The 19,008-nt window shown below is 42.1% G+C and overlaps 1 protein-coding gene across 1 annotated transcript in view; it reads right to left on the minus strand.

Moving 5' to 3' along the window:
- Window positions 1-17,694, minus strand: part of NPAS2 (neuronal PAS domain protein 2) — a 98,526-nt gene extending 80,832 nt beyond the window's left edge. Inside the window, exon 1 of the mRNA XM_015422751.1 lies at window positions 16,951-17,694. Coding sequence (XP_015278237.1) covers window positions 16,951-17,324 — 374 coding nt within the window. The 5' untranslated portion in view covers window positions 17,325-17,694. The remainder of the gene's footprint in view (window positions 1-16,950) is intronic.
- Window positions 17,695-19,008: the final 1,314 nt, after the last annotated feature.

The raw sequence follows: 19,008 nt of genomic DNA on the forward strand, positions 1-19,008 counted from the left end.
CAATATCTGTAAACAAGAAAAAAATGCAGGTGCCCAAATTTAAACACCAAAAATCAATGATTTAATAAATTATATAGCTATGACATGTATAGTACTCAGAACAAATTTCCCTATGACACAATGAACAAACTGGTAAAAATTCACAGGTAGAGTTTTTCCAAAAACAATCTGTAATAATAAATTCAAAAAAGTCCTTGAACTGTAAGGATGTAGTAGTATCTCTGCCAGCTGACTCAATTTCTACCTATTCATTGTTTAAATCTGGGCACATGCAATTTTTTTCTTGTTTACATAAATGGAATACATGGCAGTTTTTCTGGAGGGGACACAAAGACTTGCAGAAATGCACAAAAAGACAACTACAGATACCACATCACCACTAAAAAAAAAAAAGGCACCTTCTCCAAAGCCCCGGTTTGTGCCAAAAAAGTTGCAGAACTTCACTGCTCTGTTAATAGACTGCAAAGAAGGCCCTCTATTTCGGCAGTTTTCCATTAAGAACTTTGCAAAGAGTTTTTTTCCTGCCCGCCCCCCAATGTTAGAGTGACAGATTTGGCATCACATCAGTGCCCAAGATGCCAGTTATATCTTCAAAACCAAACAAGAATAAGGGAAATGATGGAGTGTCCTTTAAAAAATACTGCAGTTAAGTGAGTGTCATAGTTAGACTAGAATTTGGAGGAACTGGCTTCAAATCCCTTCAGAGCCAAGAAGGTCTTTGTCAGCCTAACTTGGGAGGATAAAATGAAGAGGAGACAACTATATACGATTTCTTCCTGACTTCCTTGGAGGAAAGGTGGGATTAAAATGTGATAGAAAAAAAGGTGTTGAGCAGCAGGGGGTACCAGAGTTACTGCTGCTATCATTAAGACACAACAGGCAAGAAAAATGTGCAAAGAGAGGATCTTCCATTCTCAAAGGCACACTTTAAAATCCAGTAAATTTGCTTTAAAACTCTCAGCTCACTCCTACTAGAACCTCCTCCCTGCATTTTCTAAATCAGATTAAAGCATCCAAACAAGCATATACTTTTAATATATTTTTTTAAAAAAACAGCCGCAGGGAAAGCTACATATATAAAAGAGTTTCATGTAGTTAGAATCTTAATTTACATTATTTCCCATAGTACAATTTGTCTGCCCAAATATGCACAGATTTTTTAACAGTTTCAAATTAAAATCCCAAGTGAGTTTCAAGAAAGACGCATCAACCTAAATATTTATCTACTCTATTTCACATTGATGCAGTCTTCCTTTCTATAAAGCACAGGGACACATACTTTTTTCTTTCAGAATTTGACCAATCCATTACCATGACAACAATGAACTGACTACAGTTGTAGCTGCTGGACTTCAGAAAATGCTAAATGGTCTCCTTGTAAGTCTGTAGGGAATGTTTTAGTTTCTGCACCATAAGTAAAAGGCAACTTTTCTAAACTGAATCTGTGAACTAGTAGTTTATTATCATTTCCAAATATTCCCTGCTGTTTATTACCAAACTATAACTACTCTAATGTTGTTTTAAATGTAATTAAGGCTTTAATGAAAGAGGAAACCCCTGGAGCTAAGCTACTCTGTAATTGCCACAGGAAGCACGCACACAAAACATGTTTACCATATTATTCTCAGTTTGGAGCTCTTGTGTCTATTTTTCAAGAAGTATTACTGTATTTGTAACCTGCCTTTCAACTCCAGAGCTTTCACTAAGACAGCAAGCAGTAGACACCCATATATATGATAGAATTAGATAAGGGGGGGGGGAGGCTTCAGCCTTCCCCCTCAATCACAGAGTACCCCTTGGGCCAGTTATTTTGTTTTTCTCAGTCTGATCTAAGATAGCCACCATTAGAGTACTGGACACATGATAGTTACAATTAGAGTATTGGACTAGAACTGTGGAGACCTAAGTTTAAAGGTCTTTTCAACCATGAAGATCATTGGGTGGCAGCAGGCCAGTTATACTCTCTCAATATAATCTACTTCATAGGGTTATGAAAGGGATAAAAGACCAGCCCACATTTGACTATTAGAATGTAAGACTGGACAGTCCCACAGGTAAGTCACTCAGAGCTTCTTGCAAACGGTGGGATATGAATATGAAGAATAGCCCAAAGCATCACATTTGATCTGCACTGACCGAATTGTGCAAAGACAACTGAAATAAACCTACTGAAACCAGCTGCTTCAAGATATTGAAAATAAATAAGATGTTCATGTTCCATGCAGTCATGTCACTAGTATGTGACCATCTGCCATTTTCTGTTTTTATTTCTTTCTTTAAAACAAAACAGCAAAAACAAAAAGGGGAAGCTCAAAATCCAGCAACTAAATAGAGGGAGGGAGAGAGGAAATATAGAGACAAAAATAGATACAGTGATGGCAGATCTACACTTACGTTTTTATAAAAGGTTTCCAAATACCTAAAAATGGCCATTAAAAATTGCCATATATATGCCAACTCTGACAGAGTTAAAAGGTTCTCAATCCATTGATTTATCAAAAGTGGCCATTTATCTTCCCAGTGTTGTAATACAAGTCTTTTACCTGTAATAAGGGCAGGGAGGGTCCAGTTTCATTGACCATTGGTTAGCCTCCAATAGATGGGCAGATAGTTTAAAAGTACATAAGCATCCTCAAAAAGCAATGAGCATTCAAATACAAAATTAATATGAATAATAATTTCCTCCCAGAAAAACTGAATAACTAGATATGCCCAAAGCATATGTTTAAGGGCTATGAGTTACCATGCCAACACTTAGGCTGCGGTCAGACATGCAGTTTGATCTAGTGTGGCCCTGCTTCTAATTGATCCAGGGTTTTTTGTAACAGAGATGTTGATCAGACCTCGCCCCTTAACCCACTTCAATGCGCTTTTCACTTTGGAGGAGGCTTGTAGCTCATCAAAAATTTTTTTTGCAACATTCATTGAAGAGAATTTTGGATTAAAACTTTGGTATGTGGCAACCTTGTGCTGAAAATTATTGTTGAACTCCCTGAGGAAGATTCGGAAACAGAAGGATATCTGGACCTCTGTTGGAGGAAGACACGAGCACATGTTATAAAGAGACTTTAAGGAGTCCTCCCTCTTGAAACTTTATTTAACAGAGGAGGACTATTATTAAAGGTTGTACAGTAGCTTTTGAGATCCTTGGAGATGATTTTTGATAGTTTTGATTAAGATGATTTATTATATATGTACAAATTATTGTAAAAATATTTTTCAAAAAATATAACATTATTTATGATATGTTATAATCATCTGTGCACGGTACTTGTTGTATGTTGGTTTTCTTACTTACCGTGGGTCCTTGTTTGGTTTTGTAAAAAAATAGGGTGGCAAACCAGAAGGGGAACATTCAGACTTCCCAAAAGGCTTGAGAGCATGATGGATTGATCAGACTTCCAGAAATGTGAGGTAAAATCGCTGACATCTGTAAGGACTGGACTTTCCCTGGTGCCTAATAACTCTTATTCAAAGGTGGGGCAGAGCAGGGTGCCGACAACTGCGGGACCATTCCCAGATGTTGCTGTCTAAACACGTATTTTAAATCTGCCAGGCAACAGCAACAATATCAAAGAGCACATCTGACCGCAGTCTTAGACACTTTATTCAATCCTTTGCTAGAGAGTCCCTGTGGTGTACAATATATTCCTAAACATAATTTTTTGCTGAATAAGTCTCAAGATCCATGGAGACGGCAAGTAAACTTTAAGGCCATATCCCATTGCTTTGGCAAGATAAGGTGATCTAGTTCCTAATTCCATTAATTCCTGAGACTCTGCATACCATATTTATTACATCAAATATTGCAGGTTTCACTTTCTGCATCAATTCAATTAGATTTTCCAGGAGCAAAGGGGACTCTGAGACACTTAATGCCACAGGGCTATATTTAGAGAGCCTGCATGATGTAGTGATTAAAAGCAGCAGACGCTAACCTGGAGAACCAGGTCTGGTTCCCCACTCCTCTACTTGAAGCCAGCTGGGTGACCTTGGGCCAATTGCAGTTCTCTCAGAACTCTCTCAACCCCACCTACCTCACAAGGTGCCTGTTGTGGGGAGAGGTAGGGAAGGAGATTGTAAGCAGCTTTTGAGACACCTTACAGTAGAGAAAAGCTGGGTATAAAACCTCCTCTTCATCTTCTAGATACCAACAGATGTGGTAATTGTAAATTTTGCCATTCAATGGAAGTTGACAAGTCATATCTAGACCTCAGCTGAGAAAATGACAACTCATCATAATAGTCTATCAATTGGTCCAATGCAAAAAAAAAAACCCAAAACCTTATTGATCCAAGCCTTGCATAAAAAAGATCTGTGTGCTATGGCCGTCTGTCACAACCAATGAAGCAATGCTTTTTCCATCTCCTTAACCACACCACAGAAAATAGCACATTCTTCATCTACCCACTCACCACTGTGTTGAAAGAAATGTGGAAATCTTGGGACCTACACCCACTGCTGGTGGGAGTGCCCAGTTATTAAACCTTTCTGGCAGGATGTACTCACCCAAATCAAATCCATTATAGGATATGAAGTTCCATTCGCACCAGAACTCCTTTTCCTTAATATATGGCAAGGACTCCCCATTCCGCCCATTAGACGCAATTTAATCTCAAGCCTTACAGTAGCAGCAAGAACATGTATAGCCTCGAGAAGGAAATCGCATTTGGCTCCCATGACTGAATTTTGGTTCATGAAAGTCTGGGTCCTCTTTATAATGGAAAAGATTACAGACTATCTGCGGCAAGCAGAACTATATCCCAAGCAATCTTGCCTCCTTGCGAAATGGTTCCCATTCTTCGAAAACATAACTGCAAACAACATCCAGCCACATAAACAGATATATCTTAAATTACTCTACATTTAATTGGTATACACTCTCTGTAATTCTGTACTCTCTACAGAGTTTGGTTGTGTTGCACAATTTTTAATACATTACTGTTTGCCTCTTTATAAGAATGTTAATGCATGATGGAATATTATTTATAGTACTGTAAGTCTTCTGGTATTTTTTTCCTAAAGTACAATGCTCTTACTATCCTATTGTTCACACTGTTGTATGAATACCCCCCTGTTCCTGAATGTATATTGTATTGCTGTTCTAACTCTTATTTATTCCACATATGGAATAAAGGAGAAGGAGAAGAAGTCTCCTTAACAATCTGAAGCCCTGCTGGGCACAAACCGCTCCCCCCCCCACTTCCCGAACATGCTCGGCGGGCATCAGAAAAGGGACTTCTGGTTTAAAGTAGCTGATCTGTCCAAATCCAAAGATATGTCAACAATTAGCTTGTTAAAATTTAGCATAATCATACACATAATATCTCTAGGAATCAGTATTTCAAGATAAGTAATGATACCTGAGCACCACTGAAAATGTCCATAGGCAAAAAACACTCCAGAGCCAGTTTGGTGTAGTGGTTAAGTGTGCGGACTCTAATCTGGGAGAGCCGGGTTTGATTCCCCACTCCTCCACTTGCACCTGCTGATGTGACCTTGGGTCAGTCACAAGCTCTGGCACAGCTGTCCTTGAAAAAGAGCAGTTTGTGTCAGAGTTCTCTCAGCCCCACCCACCTCACAGGGTGTCTGTTGTGGGGAGGGGAAGGGAAAGGAGTTTGTAAGCCGCTCTGAGACTCCGAGTGAAGGGCGGGGTATAAATCCATTCTCTTCTTCTTCTTCTTCTTCTTCTTCCATGATATATTGTCTCCCAGTGGCATCAACACAGATTTTGTCCAATTAAAAGAATATCCAGATGAGTCTCCAAAGGTATTAATTATATTCATTAATGCAGGAATGGAAGACTGAAGTTCCAAAATAAACAATAAAAGATCATCTGCATAAAGAATGATTTTAAATTCTAAAGAGTTCCGTACAAAGCCATGAATATTATTACTCTGTCTGATGGCACAAGCCAGAAGTTCCAAAATAACAGGTGAAAGAGGACAACCCTGTCTAGTACACCTCTCAAATTGGAATGACACGGAAAATATGCCATTAGTCAGCACCCTGGATCTGAGAGATTAAAATTCTAAATCACTTAAAAATTATTGAGGAAAACCAAAGTTAATTAAAGTAGCAAAGATAAATTTCCAGTATATTTTGTCAAAAGTTTTTTCAGCATCAAATGAGAGAATGGCTTAATCAGATCTCTTACTATTTAAGTATCAGTGTCCAGCCTAAGATTCTCAGAGCTTTGCCTGCCTCATATAAATCCTGCCTGATCTATATGCGGCCATGTTTGGTGTAGGAGAGCCAGTTTGGTGTAGTGGTTAAGTGTGCGGACTCTAATCTGGGAGAGCCGGGTTTGATTCCCCACTCCTCCACCTGCACCTGCTGATGTGACCTTGGGTCAGTCACAGACTCTGGCACAGCTGTCCTTGAGAAAGAGCAGTCTGTGTCAGAGTTCTCTCAGCCCCACCCACCTCACAGGGTGTCTGTTGTGGGGAAGGGAAGGGAAAGGAGTTTGTAAGCCGCTCTGAGACTCCTTCGGGTAGTGAAGGGCGGGGTATAAATCCAATCTCTTCTCTTCCTCTTCTTTTTTTGGTTTTTTATGTGCATGTGTATGTGTGTGCACGCATGAGTGTGCGCGCGCACCTGTAAATTATGGCAACCTCTGGTGACTGACTCCTACTGGGGGCCTGGAGGATATTCAGAGAGGTGGCTGAATAAAGCCTGCCCCCACCTCCCACCTCTGGTCTTCCAAGGAGGTCTCCCATCCAAGTACTTGCCAGAGTTGACCCTGCTTAGCTTCTGAGATCCGGCTTGCCTGGGTTATCCAGGTCAGGGCATCTTCGTATCTACATGCATCAAAGAAACACGTCAAACATTTGCACACTGAGTATGGTCTTTGCCAGGTTTTGGGGTCACAGTGATATACACATCATATAATGACAGTGGCAATGCACCAGACTAAAAGTCTCATTATACAAGCGGTAAAGTTTTGGAATTAAAACATCTGAAAAGATTTTATATCATTCAGTAAGTAACCCATCTGGTCCTGGAGATTTGCCATTATTCATATTTATTATCACTGCCTTTATTTCATCCATATGCAAAGGTTCAGCAAAAATCTGTTGCTGAATAATATCTAAACGTGGAAGATCAAGGTGAGAGGAAAATGTGCCCAAATCTTTTTCTGAAAAGTCTCTACTATACAATTCAGCCTCTACTATACAATTCAGAAAAAAACCTTGTAAAACTGAGAACTTATTTCAGTAGAGGCAGTATGGATTCCTATAGTTCTCCTTTATATCTGTATCATCTATATATCTATCTTTCTATAAGAAGTATATAGTTCTTATTCTTTTGTTGTCTTAAACAATATGCTAAAATTTTACCTGGTCTCCCACCCCTTTCCCAATATGATTGGTGCAGACAAGTTAAGTATATTCTGCTTTCACTGATAGTATATTATTTAGTTCATATTTAACCTTTTTCAGTTCCCGATAAAAGATCTGGTGTGGGAGATATAGCAAACTGACAACATTTCAATCCATCTTTCAAAATTACTTCTTTCATTTATCTAAGCTGCTTCTTATGAGAAGCATATGCAATGATCCTGTAATAAAAGCTTGACAAGCATCCCATTTAATAGCTATTCCTTGATTAATATTAAGATACTCTGATAACTCAGCCATTATATGATCTTTTTAAAGTCTCATAATTAAGAAAGGAAGCATTAAAACACCAGAAACCAGGTGGTCTAACCCAGTCTGTAGACTGAAGGACTAATGAAATGGAGGCGTAGCCCAAAATAACAATAACATTTATATCATAGGCAATAATCTAGAGCATCAGAGAAGATGAAACAAGACAATAGTCTAACCAGAAATAATTATGATACACAGAAGAAGTAAAAGTTTAAGATCTGTGCATTGGGTGCAAGATATGCCAGGGATCAATCAAACCTAGTTCAGCCATGTAGTCTTTGCGTGTAGATCTTACCAAAGAATATTCTTTACATAGGGGTGTGCTTTGATCCAAAGCTGTGTCTAATATGTCATTAAACTCTTTAAAAAATCAACAAACAGTCATATGCAAAATTTACCAAGGGACTGTACTGAGGAAATGTGTCGGGAGAGTCCATATTTGAACCATATACATTAATCATAACAATATTAGAATCAGAACTTTCCACTACCAAAATAATAAAACAACAATCTGGATCTGTAATCACTTGCTGAACCTGAAAAGAAACATGCCTGTGTATCAATATAACAACACCTTTAGATCAATTATATGTATCTGTAACACATACATCAACAAACCAATCCTTACACAAGTAATTCTTACCCTTTGCTATTATATGGGTTTCTTGTTAAAAAGCCATATCATCTTTAATATCTTTCAACCTGGAAATAATCTTTTGGATGCTTATTGAATCCCTCAGGCCCTTAACATTCCATGATATCACATTGAACATAACACGAAAATAATATATCCGATTCACAAGGCCGAATACCCCAGTCACAGAAAAGTCATCATACAGAGAACCTCACTATGGAGCATTTACCAAAAAAGTTTAAAAAATACATATAACATAAAAGTTACTGTTGAGCAAGAAAAGAAAGAAAATGTCTTTATAAACTAGCCGCCAACTATGCAACAAAACAATTCTCATCCAAAAATAAAAATAAAAAAGAAACAAAACAAAACAAAAAACCGCAAAAATTTTAAAATAAGCAAATTAAACAACAACAACAACAAAATTTTGCTTCCAGGTAGGATGCTGACCAATCCCATCTATTTGATTATCTAGGTATACATGGATGAATTCCATCAGTGATAGACAGGAATGAATAAAGGGGAGGGGGTCTTGGAAATGTCTTTTTAAAGTCTGAAGAGGAAATAAGAGCAGAAAAAAGAGACAAAGAGAGAAGAGTAATATGGCAACAAGACCAGACTGTTATCTATAACCTGGCAGTAAGCCCAGACAAGTTAAAACTTAATACTGGAGGGGTCATTTGGGGGGGACGCGGGGGGACGCCATCCCCCCGGGTGAGGTGCGGGAAGGCGGGGCCTGGAGCTCCCTGCTGGTGCTCGCTGGAGGTCGCCGCCGGTTGTGGGGAGGACACACTTCCGGTGATGTCAGGGGGTGTGGCATATGCTAATGAGTTATGCTAATGAGCCCCCCTAGCTCTTTTTCTACAAAATGTCCCCTGCTGGAGACATAGAAAACAAAAATTAGCTCTACTCTAAGTTGAGCTGATTAATATAGAAGTGGACAATCTAATATTCTTTAAATGACTGTGACCAACAGTATTCTTCAAATGATCACAACAGGCTGTTAATTTCTCTGCAGGAAAAGACTTAAGGGTTTGGAGCAGCACGGCATAATTGCAGTACAATATGAAATGATTCTGCAGCCATTGGAATTTGAAACTTTTGATCTAGCCTTGATAGCACATGCAGAGAATAGCAGGACATTTAATATAATATTGCTAGTTCATGTATCTTATTTATTTATTTATTTAGGCATTTTTACCCCGCCCTCCCCGCGAGCGGGCTCAGGGCGGCTTACAAAGGGCATGAGCCCAAACATAAAACCAGATAAAACAGTAAAATCATGAATACTAATAACAATAATAAAGTGCTTTCTGTAAACAAGGTGGTCTTGAGTGGTTTTGATGGCATTCTCAATCCTCCCCATTGGGGTGGCACTGTCCAGCAGATAGTTCGAGCCAATCCCACATTGTCAGTGCCATGCAATTTATGGCAGAACTTCCAAGGGCGATTCCTAATCCTGATGGTATCGCCACCATTGGTGGTGGTGGCAGCGGCGGCCCCTATGCGAACGCTTGGCAGAAGAGCTCCGTCTTGCAGCCCCTGTGGAACTGCATAAGGTCCCGCAGGGCCCTGATCTCCTCCAGGAGCTCGTTCCACCAGGTAGGGGCCGCCACTGAAAAGGATCTAGCCCTGGTCGCAGCAAGCTTTACCTCCCGGAGGCCTGGGATCACCAGGCGGTGTTGGGTCCCCGACCGAAGTGCTCTTGGGGGTATACATGGGGAAAGGCGGTCCCTCAGGTAAGTCGGGTATCTTGCAAGAAGAAAGTTGATTGATTTGAAATGTGGTGTTGAATGAAAATGTTATGGATGCCATTGACTGCCAAGAAGACAAATAAGTGGATTCTAGATCAAATCAAGCCTAAACTCTCCCTAGAAGTCAAAATGAGTAAACTGAGGCTCTTGTACTTTGGTCACATCATGAGAAGACAAGAGTCATTGGAATAAACAATAATGCTAGGAAAAGTTGAAGACAGCAGGAAAAGACCCAACATGAGATGGATGACTCAATCAAATAATCCACGGCCCTCAGTTTGCAAGACTGCTAACAATAGGACATTTTGGAGATCATTAATTCATAGGGTCACCATAAGTCAGAAGTGACTTGACAGCACTTAACACAAATTGGTGCCATTGCATTGATACTCCTTTGGTGAAATGTGGACAGAGCACGATCCAATTTTTATCAGAACCCCAACAAAGTGGAGGAGGTGATCTCTTACACTCACTCTCAAGAGCGCCGCAATCACCGGAGATGGCATATTTGTGTTGTTTGGTACACAAGGGATCCGATAAACTCATTCAATTTGCAACTGAAAATCTAATGGAAACTGCTAAAGCTCATGGAAGAAAAAAGTCCATAAATTCCACCAGCTTTTGCTGGCCGGCCTTATGAGGCTCTTCTGAAAGATGAAGGGCACAAAGGTTATATTAATGAGCATAATTCTTGAGCCAGGATATCTGGCTGGACGAGACATTAAATGAAGCTGAGACTGCTGTTTCATGAGCTGTGGCTTGATCTTCAAAAGCAGCTATTTTGGACTCTGTCTGTTGAACTCATGCACCAACAGACTCAATCAATCCCCAAAGGTATTGCATTGAATTGTTGCTCATCTTATCATTAGCAGAAAGTTCTTGTTTTCCAGCTAGGCAGCCACTGTTTTCAGCCAGAGAACTACCTCTTCTTGACCCTCAGTGGCAGAACATTTGGCAGCTTTTCCTTTTCCTTTGTAACTCATAGTTTTGAAATTACAAGCCAGTTTATCACAAGAAATGAAAACAAACAAAAGTAGCATAATAAAGTGAGATCGAATAGCTGCAGTTATCAAATAGAACAAGTTCAAATCATAGAATGATATACAGAAGAGACAGAAGCAACACAGTGTTGATCTCGATTGCTCTGCCATCTTAACTGGACGTTCCACCATTTGTGATTTTCAAGTGAGCAGAGTTTAGGAAATGTGGCTTAGAAATAAAGACAATATGGTTCAGGAAAAAAAGACAAATATTCCAGGTTGTAGGTGGTAATGCTACTCATAAACGTCTTTGTAACTGAAACAAACATTTGAAATTATAACTCTCCCTCTCCCATCTCTCTGGGCTTCTTTCTTTTCTTATTCCACAGAAAGGTAGAGACTGGAGGCAGGAATATAGTGCCGTAGCTGAAATTTGCTGCCTGAAGATACTGCCCCATACTGTTCCAAGGAATAGATGACCCTGCTGGGTTGGTGCATTGTAGCACATAGTTGTGGTATCCCAAAACACATACTCTTTAAAAGAATCATAAAAAGGTAAAGGAAGCAGGTACCCAGATTGGTTACTAACAGTATATAAAATATTTCAAAGAGTATTGATTCTATGTGATGTGCAACAGAAGTCTGGAGTCTCATAGATTTTTTTCCTATAAAATCTGTGCTTGATATCAACCTGAGAACAAAAACAACAGTTACAAATACTATACAAAAACGTGCTGAAAACGCACTTATTTCCTACCTGTTTTATTCACTAACCATTCAGTTGAAGTAATTTCTAGCTAGTTCCTCAAAAGCATTTAGAGTGTACCTCTCTACATGCGAAAAATGTGAATTCACTGCCAAACACATCTCATCTCTTAACAATACGCAAAAAGATCATTTCAGAAGCCTAAATCAACTTGCAGTGTAGATTCATGCTATTTTCTGTTCCTTGCAAAAAATAACTGCGTATTTCAAGAACAAAACGAAAGGAAGAAAAGGAAAAGAAAATAAGGATCCTGCACAGGTGAGGCTGGCACCAGTTTTTCTGGCCTGTTACCATTCAGACACACTGCATGCCCACCTGCATCTGATATCCACCCCTGTGCATTGCTAAGGAAGTGAAAGGCTTGTGTGCTTTGGCTATCGAACCAACAAGAAGATACAGGAGTAGAAAATAACAGAACCAAAAAAAGAGAATAAAGGAAGAATTGCAGAATTGTGGAGATACAGATGTGTGGCAGTACAGAGAGAGAGAGAGAGAGAGAGAGAGAGAGAGAGAGAGAGAACAAGGTAGAAGAAAGACCAGAAAATAGTGTCATGCACTGTAGAAAGAAAAAAAAAGAAGGGGTTACCATTATTAGAGAAGCATACAGAGGTACCTATAGTGCTGCTATGGAGACAGAGCCTGTGCTATGGGGTAGAAAGAAAAAGAGAGCACACTGCAAATTGAACAGAAACAAGGGTGAACAAAGAGAGGGATTCAGAAAGACCTGCAGAGGTGTTAAGAAAAGCACAACAAAATAATAGAAAGCGATAGAAAACATTGATTTAAAAGTGTTATAAAACGGTACCCCCCAAAAGTACCCTTCAAAGTGATTTGACTTGTACAGTTCGGTATTAACACAACAGCATTAAAATACAACGTAACAGACTCATAACTACCTAAACAGTTGAGAAGAGTGGAAATAGCTGCAGGGAAGTCGACAGCCATTTGTTTGCTTGTTGAGGTCACAAATATATCCATAGGCAGGACAGCAAGTAAAAAACCCCTCTGTGGATTAAGTTGAGGGCTTGCAATGCTACAATGTAATCAGCATCAACTAAACCACATTGGTTACTAACAAGGGGACCCTTTGCAAATGAACTACAAATGAACTATAAAGGCTGGATCAAAAGGTTGCTGTTCTGCTGGTGTAATGACAGTTATGCTAGGGGAATGGTACTTCCACCGGCGAAGGAAAAGAAGGAGAATTTTTGGTGATTCATCATCCACCACAGACCTCCACTTTGTCTTCACTCTGAGTCCCCAGAATTTCAGGGAGGCTCAGGGCCAAGCTACACAAGACACCCAACATGTGCCAGGTCACTTGTGTGCATCTGGACTCAGTCTGGTGTACATCAAGGGGACTCACCTTAAAAACCACTTTTTTTTTTCAGGATCTCAGGACAGCCCTGTGAGGTGGGAGAAGGAGATTCCAAGTTTCCTCCTGCCCTGCATTTGACAGCAAAACGGGCAGCCTTTTCAGCCCTTTTCTCTGGCTCCACATGTCCTTCCTAGGGCACATGGAGGCAGAGAAAGGGGTGAAAGCCCCCCTTCACCCTTTTGGTTGCACATAAGTGACCCGGCACATGTCAGGCATATCATGTAGCTATGCCCTCAGTGGAAGGGAACAGGATGGGTGTGGCAGGAAAGTCCCATTCCATGAGCTTTGCTGTGTTCACAGTAATTTGAATCCAACCTCAACAATGCAGGTCTAAGCAGAGTTACACCCTTCTAAGCCTACTGAATTCAATTGGCTTAGAAGGGTTTAATTCTGCTTTGGATTGCACTGTTAGGTCTAGAAATATATGAAGCGGCCTTATATTTATTCAGGTCCATCCAGTATTGCACATTTCAATCAGCAATGATTCTACAAGGTCCCATAGCAACAACTTTCTAAACTATGCTACTCTGGATACTTCGGAAAAAGCCTGTAGATCCTGGGCTTCACCCTGATATCTTCTGTATGTTCTCGACCACTTTACTATGACCATTATTAGCTAAAGTCTACTTTCTGAGGGGATTTTGCCATTTACTGTAAAAGGAGTTATCTGTAGTAAATGGATTGCAGATTGCAACCTAAACGCTTACACTGATGCCATTATGACATACCATCATACAAGACATACAACTGTATTCTTTAAAACCTAAACAGGCCAGTTCACAATTTTAAAAAAACAAAATCGCACCCCCTCTTGGTACCGATTTCATGATAAAAATACCTGAACCCCACAGAAATATTTCTACAGTTTTAAGAAAGGGGGAGGAAAGAGCGGATCAGGCTTCCTGGGTAGTTTGATTCTGAAAATAAAAATCAAAGAGACCTTGAAAATAAAATAAGAGCTAAACCAACATAATTAAAATATCAGAGGGATACTTAATTTTTACCAATGTAATATTGTACAAAAGTCTTTTTATAACAACACTATTATTATAGTATTAAAAGGGTTTTCCCCGTTTTGTTAAAAAAAGATACCCCCAATACCAGAAAAATAATAGAATTTGTATAGCACATTCAAGTGTTCCAGACACTTCGCATACCCTGGTTCCTTTCCTCTATGTGACATAAGAACATGGCATGACTTAACCACTTGTCTTTACATCTTTGATTATATCCATGTAAACAAAATTTCATTGCTATGAAATAGTGTGTTACATGTACACTGAAGGTACATTTACCCAACCATCAAACCATGGCAACTGAAAGCATCCCATGGACTATTATGTCCTCCCCTCCTATATGTGAGTTTTCTCTTCCCTTTCCTGGGTTGCTCTATTATAGTGATACCCAAACCAAGTAAACTATGGCCCCAGTCACACAGGCCGGATATCGTGGGGGGGGGGAGGCGTGGCTAATTGCCCTGGCGCAGTTTGAGCCACGATTACACAATCAGACGCGCCGGCGGCACACCACGGGTCCTTCCCTCGGCGCCGACGGGTAAACGAGGGACCAGAGGGGAATGCTGCACGCTGGCGCGATCACACCACGGGTGTCTGGAGGCAGCCCATGGCAAACATTTACTAGTACCTTGGAGGTACTAGTTTTTTAAGGCACATTGTCGGCGGTAAGCCACCTGTGCGCTCCACTTCCCAGATGTTGGGGTGTGATCGCGCCCAGATAATCTGCCCACCATCCGTGCCTCTCCCACAGCAACTTTGCCGTGTGACTGGGAGAATTAAACAGAATTTTCTCCAAACTCTGGTTTCAAGAGGCAATTCCTTCTTAGTTTAATCTGCAAAGTCTGGATGGCAGAGGAAAACTATGGTTGAAGCTAAGCAGGAAAGGGGAGAGGCAGTCCACACAAAAGAGACTTGGAAGATTAGAACATAACTAACCTGGCCTCAGTTTCAGTCTTGCAAATATCATTCCTCTACTTTTACAACACAAACAAGCTGTTCCTGGTGACATCAGGGATAATATCTCTTTTTGGGTTTTCAGTAATGATGGCAAGAATCAGTGCACAGACACCTTGATCATTATACATCCATCCTTATATAAATCAAAGCAGTGCACACGGGGAAGTGTCAATTTGTATTAAAGTGATGATCTCATGAAATGATGAGAACACCAATGCTTCACCTGCTTGCTGTTTATGAATAAGGCAGGTGGTTCAGAAGCTGAAGCAACCCTCACAAGTAGAAAATATGCAAAGATGTTTTCTAAGGTCAGAGTAAATTGAATTCTTGTACTGACGGAAGTATTATGAAAACAAGGCTTCTCCTATGGTAGGGGAATGAAGTGAAATCTAAAGTTATCTGTTGCAACTGTCACACCACAATCAGAACCGGAGCTGCAGGGTGCACATATCTGTTCCAAACATTCTCCTTGGGGAAAATAAAAGTCTAAAAGGAATCTCTCAGTATGTACTTACAGTAGAATCCTTAACATCCAAAATGTGTTCATCTGCATTTCCCTAATGTCACTCTTAGGTGAATGTCAACACTGTATTTCTTTCTTATCTGGTATCCTCCAAGCTATGAATAGATAAACTTACAGTATGATAATTTCAGAGAGGAATTTGTGCTGCTCCTGAGCTTGTTTATCAAACAGTCAAACAACTGGAACAAAGGAGGCAACCCCATTGCTGTGTGGCAGGAATGTCTTATACATCCATCTAAAGTCCATTATATTGAATACAGACATCTCAAAGACTACAGCAGATATTATTTAGTTGACATCAGCTTTGTAGAAAAACATGGTCCTCAGTCAAACCATGGTCCTCAGTCTACCACTGAACAATAATAATACTGGCCTGTTGCAAAGATTACTGGAAACAATAGCAATTCTAATATTTGTCTGTCCTTATTAAAATTTATTAATTTACTATTTGCTTTAGATTTTTTCTCTCTCTCCATGTAGAGCTGCATATAATTTTGAAATAATGTTCCATGTACATGACACATTCTGCACATGCAAGGACTGCTTTCACACATGCTAAATAATGCAGTTGCAATCCACTTCAGTGCCCGTTTCAAGTGGATTTTGCCATTTCACACAGTAAAATCCAGTTACAAAGTGCACTGAAAGTGGATTCAAAGTGTGTTATTTAGCGCCTGATACTTATATAAAACTGCAATGTAATTTTATGGAAGCTCACCACACTTGCAAAAACTAAGCCTCAGTGTCTCAGACCACTTAGATCACTTGCTGCGCTCAAAAGTAGCACTTTTTCAGCCCGGACCATATTTTTGTGCACATTTAAATATTGCTCATAAGTTAGTTTGTTTAAAATACAGTTTGTATTCTGGGTAATGAAGACAGTACACTTGATTACCAGTATGATAAATGCCAGAGCAAATCAAGAGCGGTGAGGGGGAGAATGGGCTCATTCAGAATAGGCATCCCTCTACAACATCTCTGCACCTGCACACACGACTCAACCATCCATCTTTCAGTGTACATGTTGGCATCTATCAGTCTCCCCATTGCAGCTCACGCACTACCCTGAGGGATGTGTACGGCGGCGGCGGCGGGGGCGTCCCTTCCGACCGTGGCTTCTGTTTTCGGGACCTGCGCCTAGGGGCAGGGGGTTGCCATGCCACCGGATCGAAGTGCGCCACCGGCGTGCGCCCGAGAACACGCGAGGGCGCCCCCTGCCGTTCCCCGCGGGAGAGGCGGCCGCTGCTGTTTATCTGTGTCACTGTGTCAGGCGTCGCCTGCGCCTCTTACCTGAGATGCCGGTGCTTGGGGAGGGGGGCGCGCGCGGCCAGGACGCGCCAGATGCCGCTGCTGTCCGCGGTGGCGACCTGGGTGTGCGGACGGCTCTCGCTGCCGCCGCCGCCGCCGCCGCCGTGCTTGATCCGGCCACTTTCCTTGGCGCCGCTGCGGTCGCTCTTCCAGTCGTAGCCGAGTCCGGGCAAAGTGACCCTCTCTCCCGCCGCGCCTCCTCTCGGGGGGCTCCTAGTGCCGTGGCTGCTCCAGCGCCGGCTGTCTCTCATGGTGCGAGCGGACGCCGCATGCCGGGCTGCTCTTCGCTCCAGCGGCAGCAGCAGCAGGGGCTTCTCGGCCGGAAAGTTGCTGCCCCGGGGGCGAGTGGGGCGCATTCTCCCCGGCAGGGGCTCATCAGCTCCCAGCCCGAGCCGGGAGGGAGACCCGTGGGGCGCAGCCCGCCGCCTTCCTGCTCCCCTCAGACCATCGGGGGAGCCCTGCGCGCGCGCCCGCTCGCCCGCTCGCTCTCTCTCGCCTGTGCCTCCAGCGGGAATCGGAAGTGTGGGGTGGGCGGGGGAGGCTGGAGCAGGGGAGGGTCCTCCGGCGGCGGCGGCGGCTTGCTGGCTGGAGACGAGCCGGGAAGGAATTCTCTGGCGCAGAGGCGCTGGAGCTCGCCGGGGCGCGCGAGAGGCTCGGCGAAGTGGGTCAGGAGAGGAAAAGGGACGCCCGGGTCGCCGCCGCCGCCTCCTCCGGGTTCTCCTCCCCCTGGCAAGGAGGCTGGGCTCCGCGCTCGGGGAGGGCAAGAGCGGGCGGCGGCGGCGGGGAAAAAAAGAAGGGAGTGTTCCCTCCCCTGGCTTTTGCACAAGTGCAGGAAATGTTCCACTGACCTACATATTGTTCCCAAACATGCGTGACCTTTCCTCCTCCTCCACCTTCTTTCTCTCTCTCTTTCTGTAGGAGGAGGCGTCAGAGGATCTGAAAAGAAAAGGAGAAATCGGGCATGAGTTTGAAACCGGAGAGAAGAAGGTGGCTCAGTAGAGTCAGAAACAAATGAAAAGTTTGTGTTGACTTTTTTAAAGCGGAAGTTGAGAGTCAAAAGGGTAGCTGGTTCAACTATGTTAAAAGCCAGGAGCCTTTGGCACACAGTCTAGGGTTTTGCAGAGGAGGCCTTTCCATCTAGGGCGGCAACTTCTGGTGCCAAATTGTTGGAAGCCTATATAACCCATACCTTTTGACATATTTCTCAGTCTGCTAAAACAAATTAAAGTAAAAATTCTTGCTCTAGTGCATAAATTCAAAATACCATGTGGAAATATCTCTGTTTTTTTTTTTAAATACATATAAACGGGTTGTTTCGTAGAAAAAGAGCTAGGGGAACTCATTAGCATAACTCATTAGCATATGCCACACCCCTTGACATCACCAGAAGTGTGTCATAAGGCCACACACCCCGCCCCCAACGGTCCCGGCCGCCGCCGCCAGCCTTGCAGCTCCACTGCTGAGCCCCATGAGGCAGGCAGGGGTGGGGAGAGGCAGGGAGGAAGCAACTTACCCTCCCTCTTCTCCTGCCTCCTCCTGGCTGAATGAGGGCCGGAAGCGGGGCGACTGGAAGCAGGGGGCGGGGCTTCCTCATGTGCCCCGCCCCCGTACCTCACCCGGGGGAACTGCGATCCCCCCCCGAAATGACCTCTGCATATAAACATTCCACAACTTAAATTTCATATATTTTAATGTTGTTATGTTTTTAAAGCTTTTATTGAGCCTTTGTCTGCTCAACAATTCTCAGCCCCTCCCTCCTCTCACTTTTCTAACTCATACTAAATTTCTGGAAAGCAGCAAAATATTCTAGGACTATGTGCTTGTCATACTCAATCTGACGTGTTCTTTCCTAATGGGCAGGAGATACACTACTACTCCCCCCACTTCATAATTTGGTAACTATCTCTGTGATCTAAGTACTGGGGGGGGGGAACATATGGGAATGTTCAAATCCTTAAAGTTTGAATTTTCAAAAATCACTAGATTTAAATTTATTTGTTTTACACTCTGCCTCTTTTTAAAAGATTTAAATGGCCTAAA

This window comes from Gekko japonicus, unplaced genomic scaffold (genome assembly GCF_001447785.1).
Source record: "Gekko japonicus isolate JY-2015 unplaced genomic scaffold, Gekko_japonicus_V1.1 scaffold1177, whole genome shotgun sequence".
Classification (NCBI taxonomy): Eukaryota; Metazoa; Chordata; class Lepidosauria; order Squamata; family Gekkonidae; genus Gekko; species Gekko japonicus.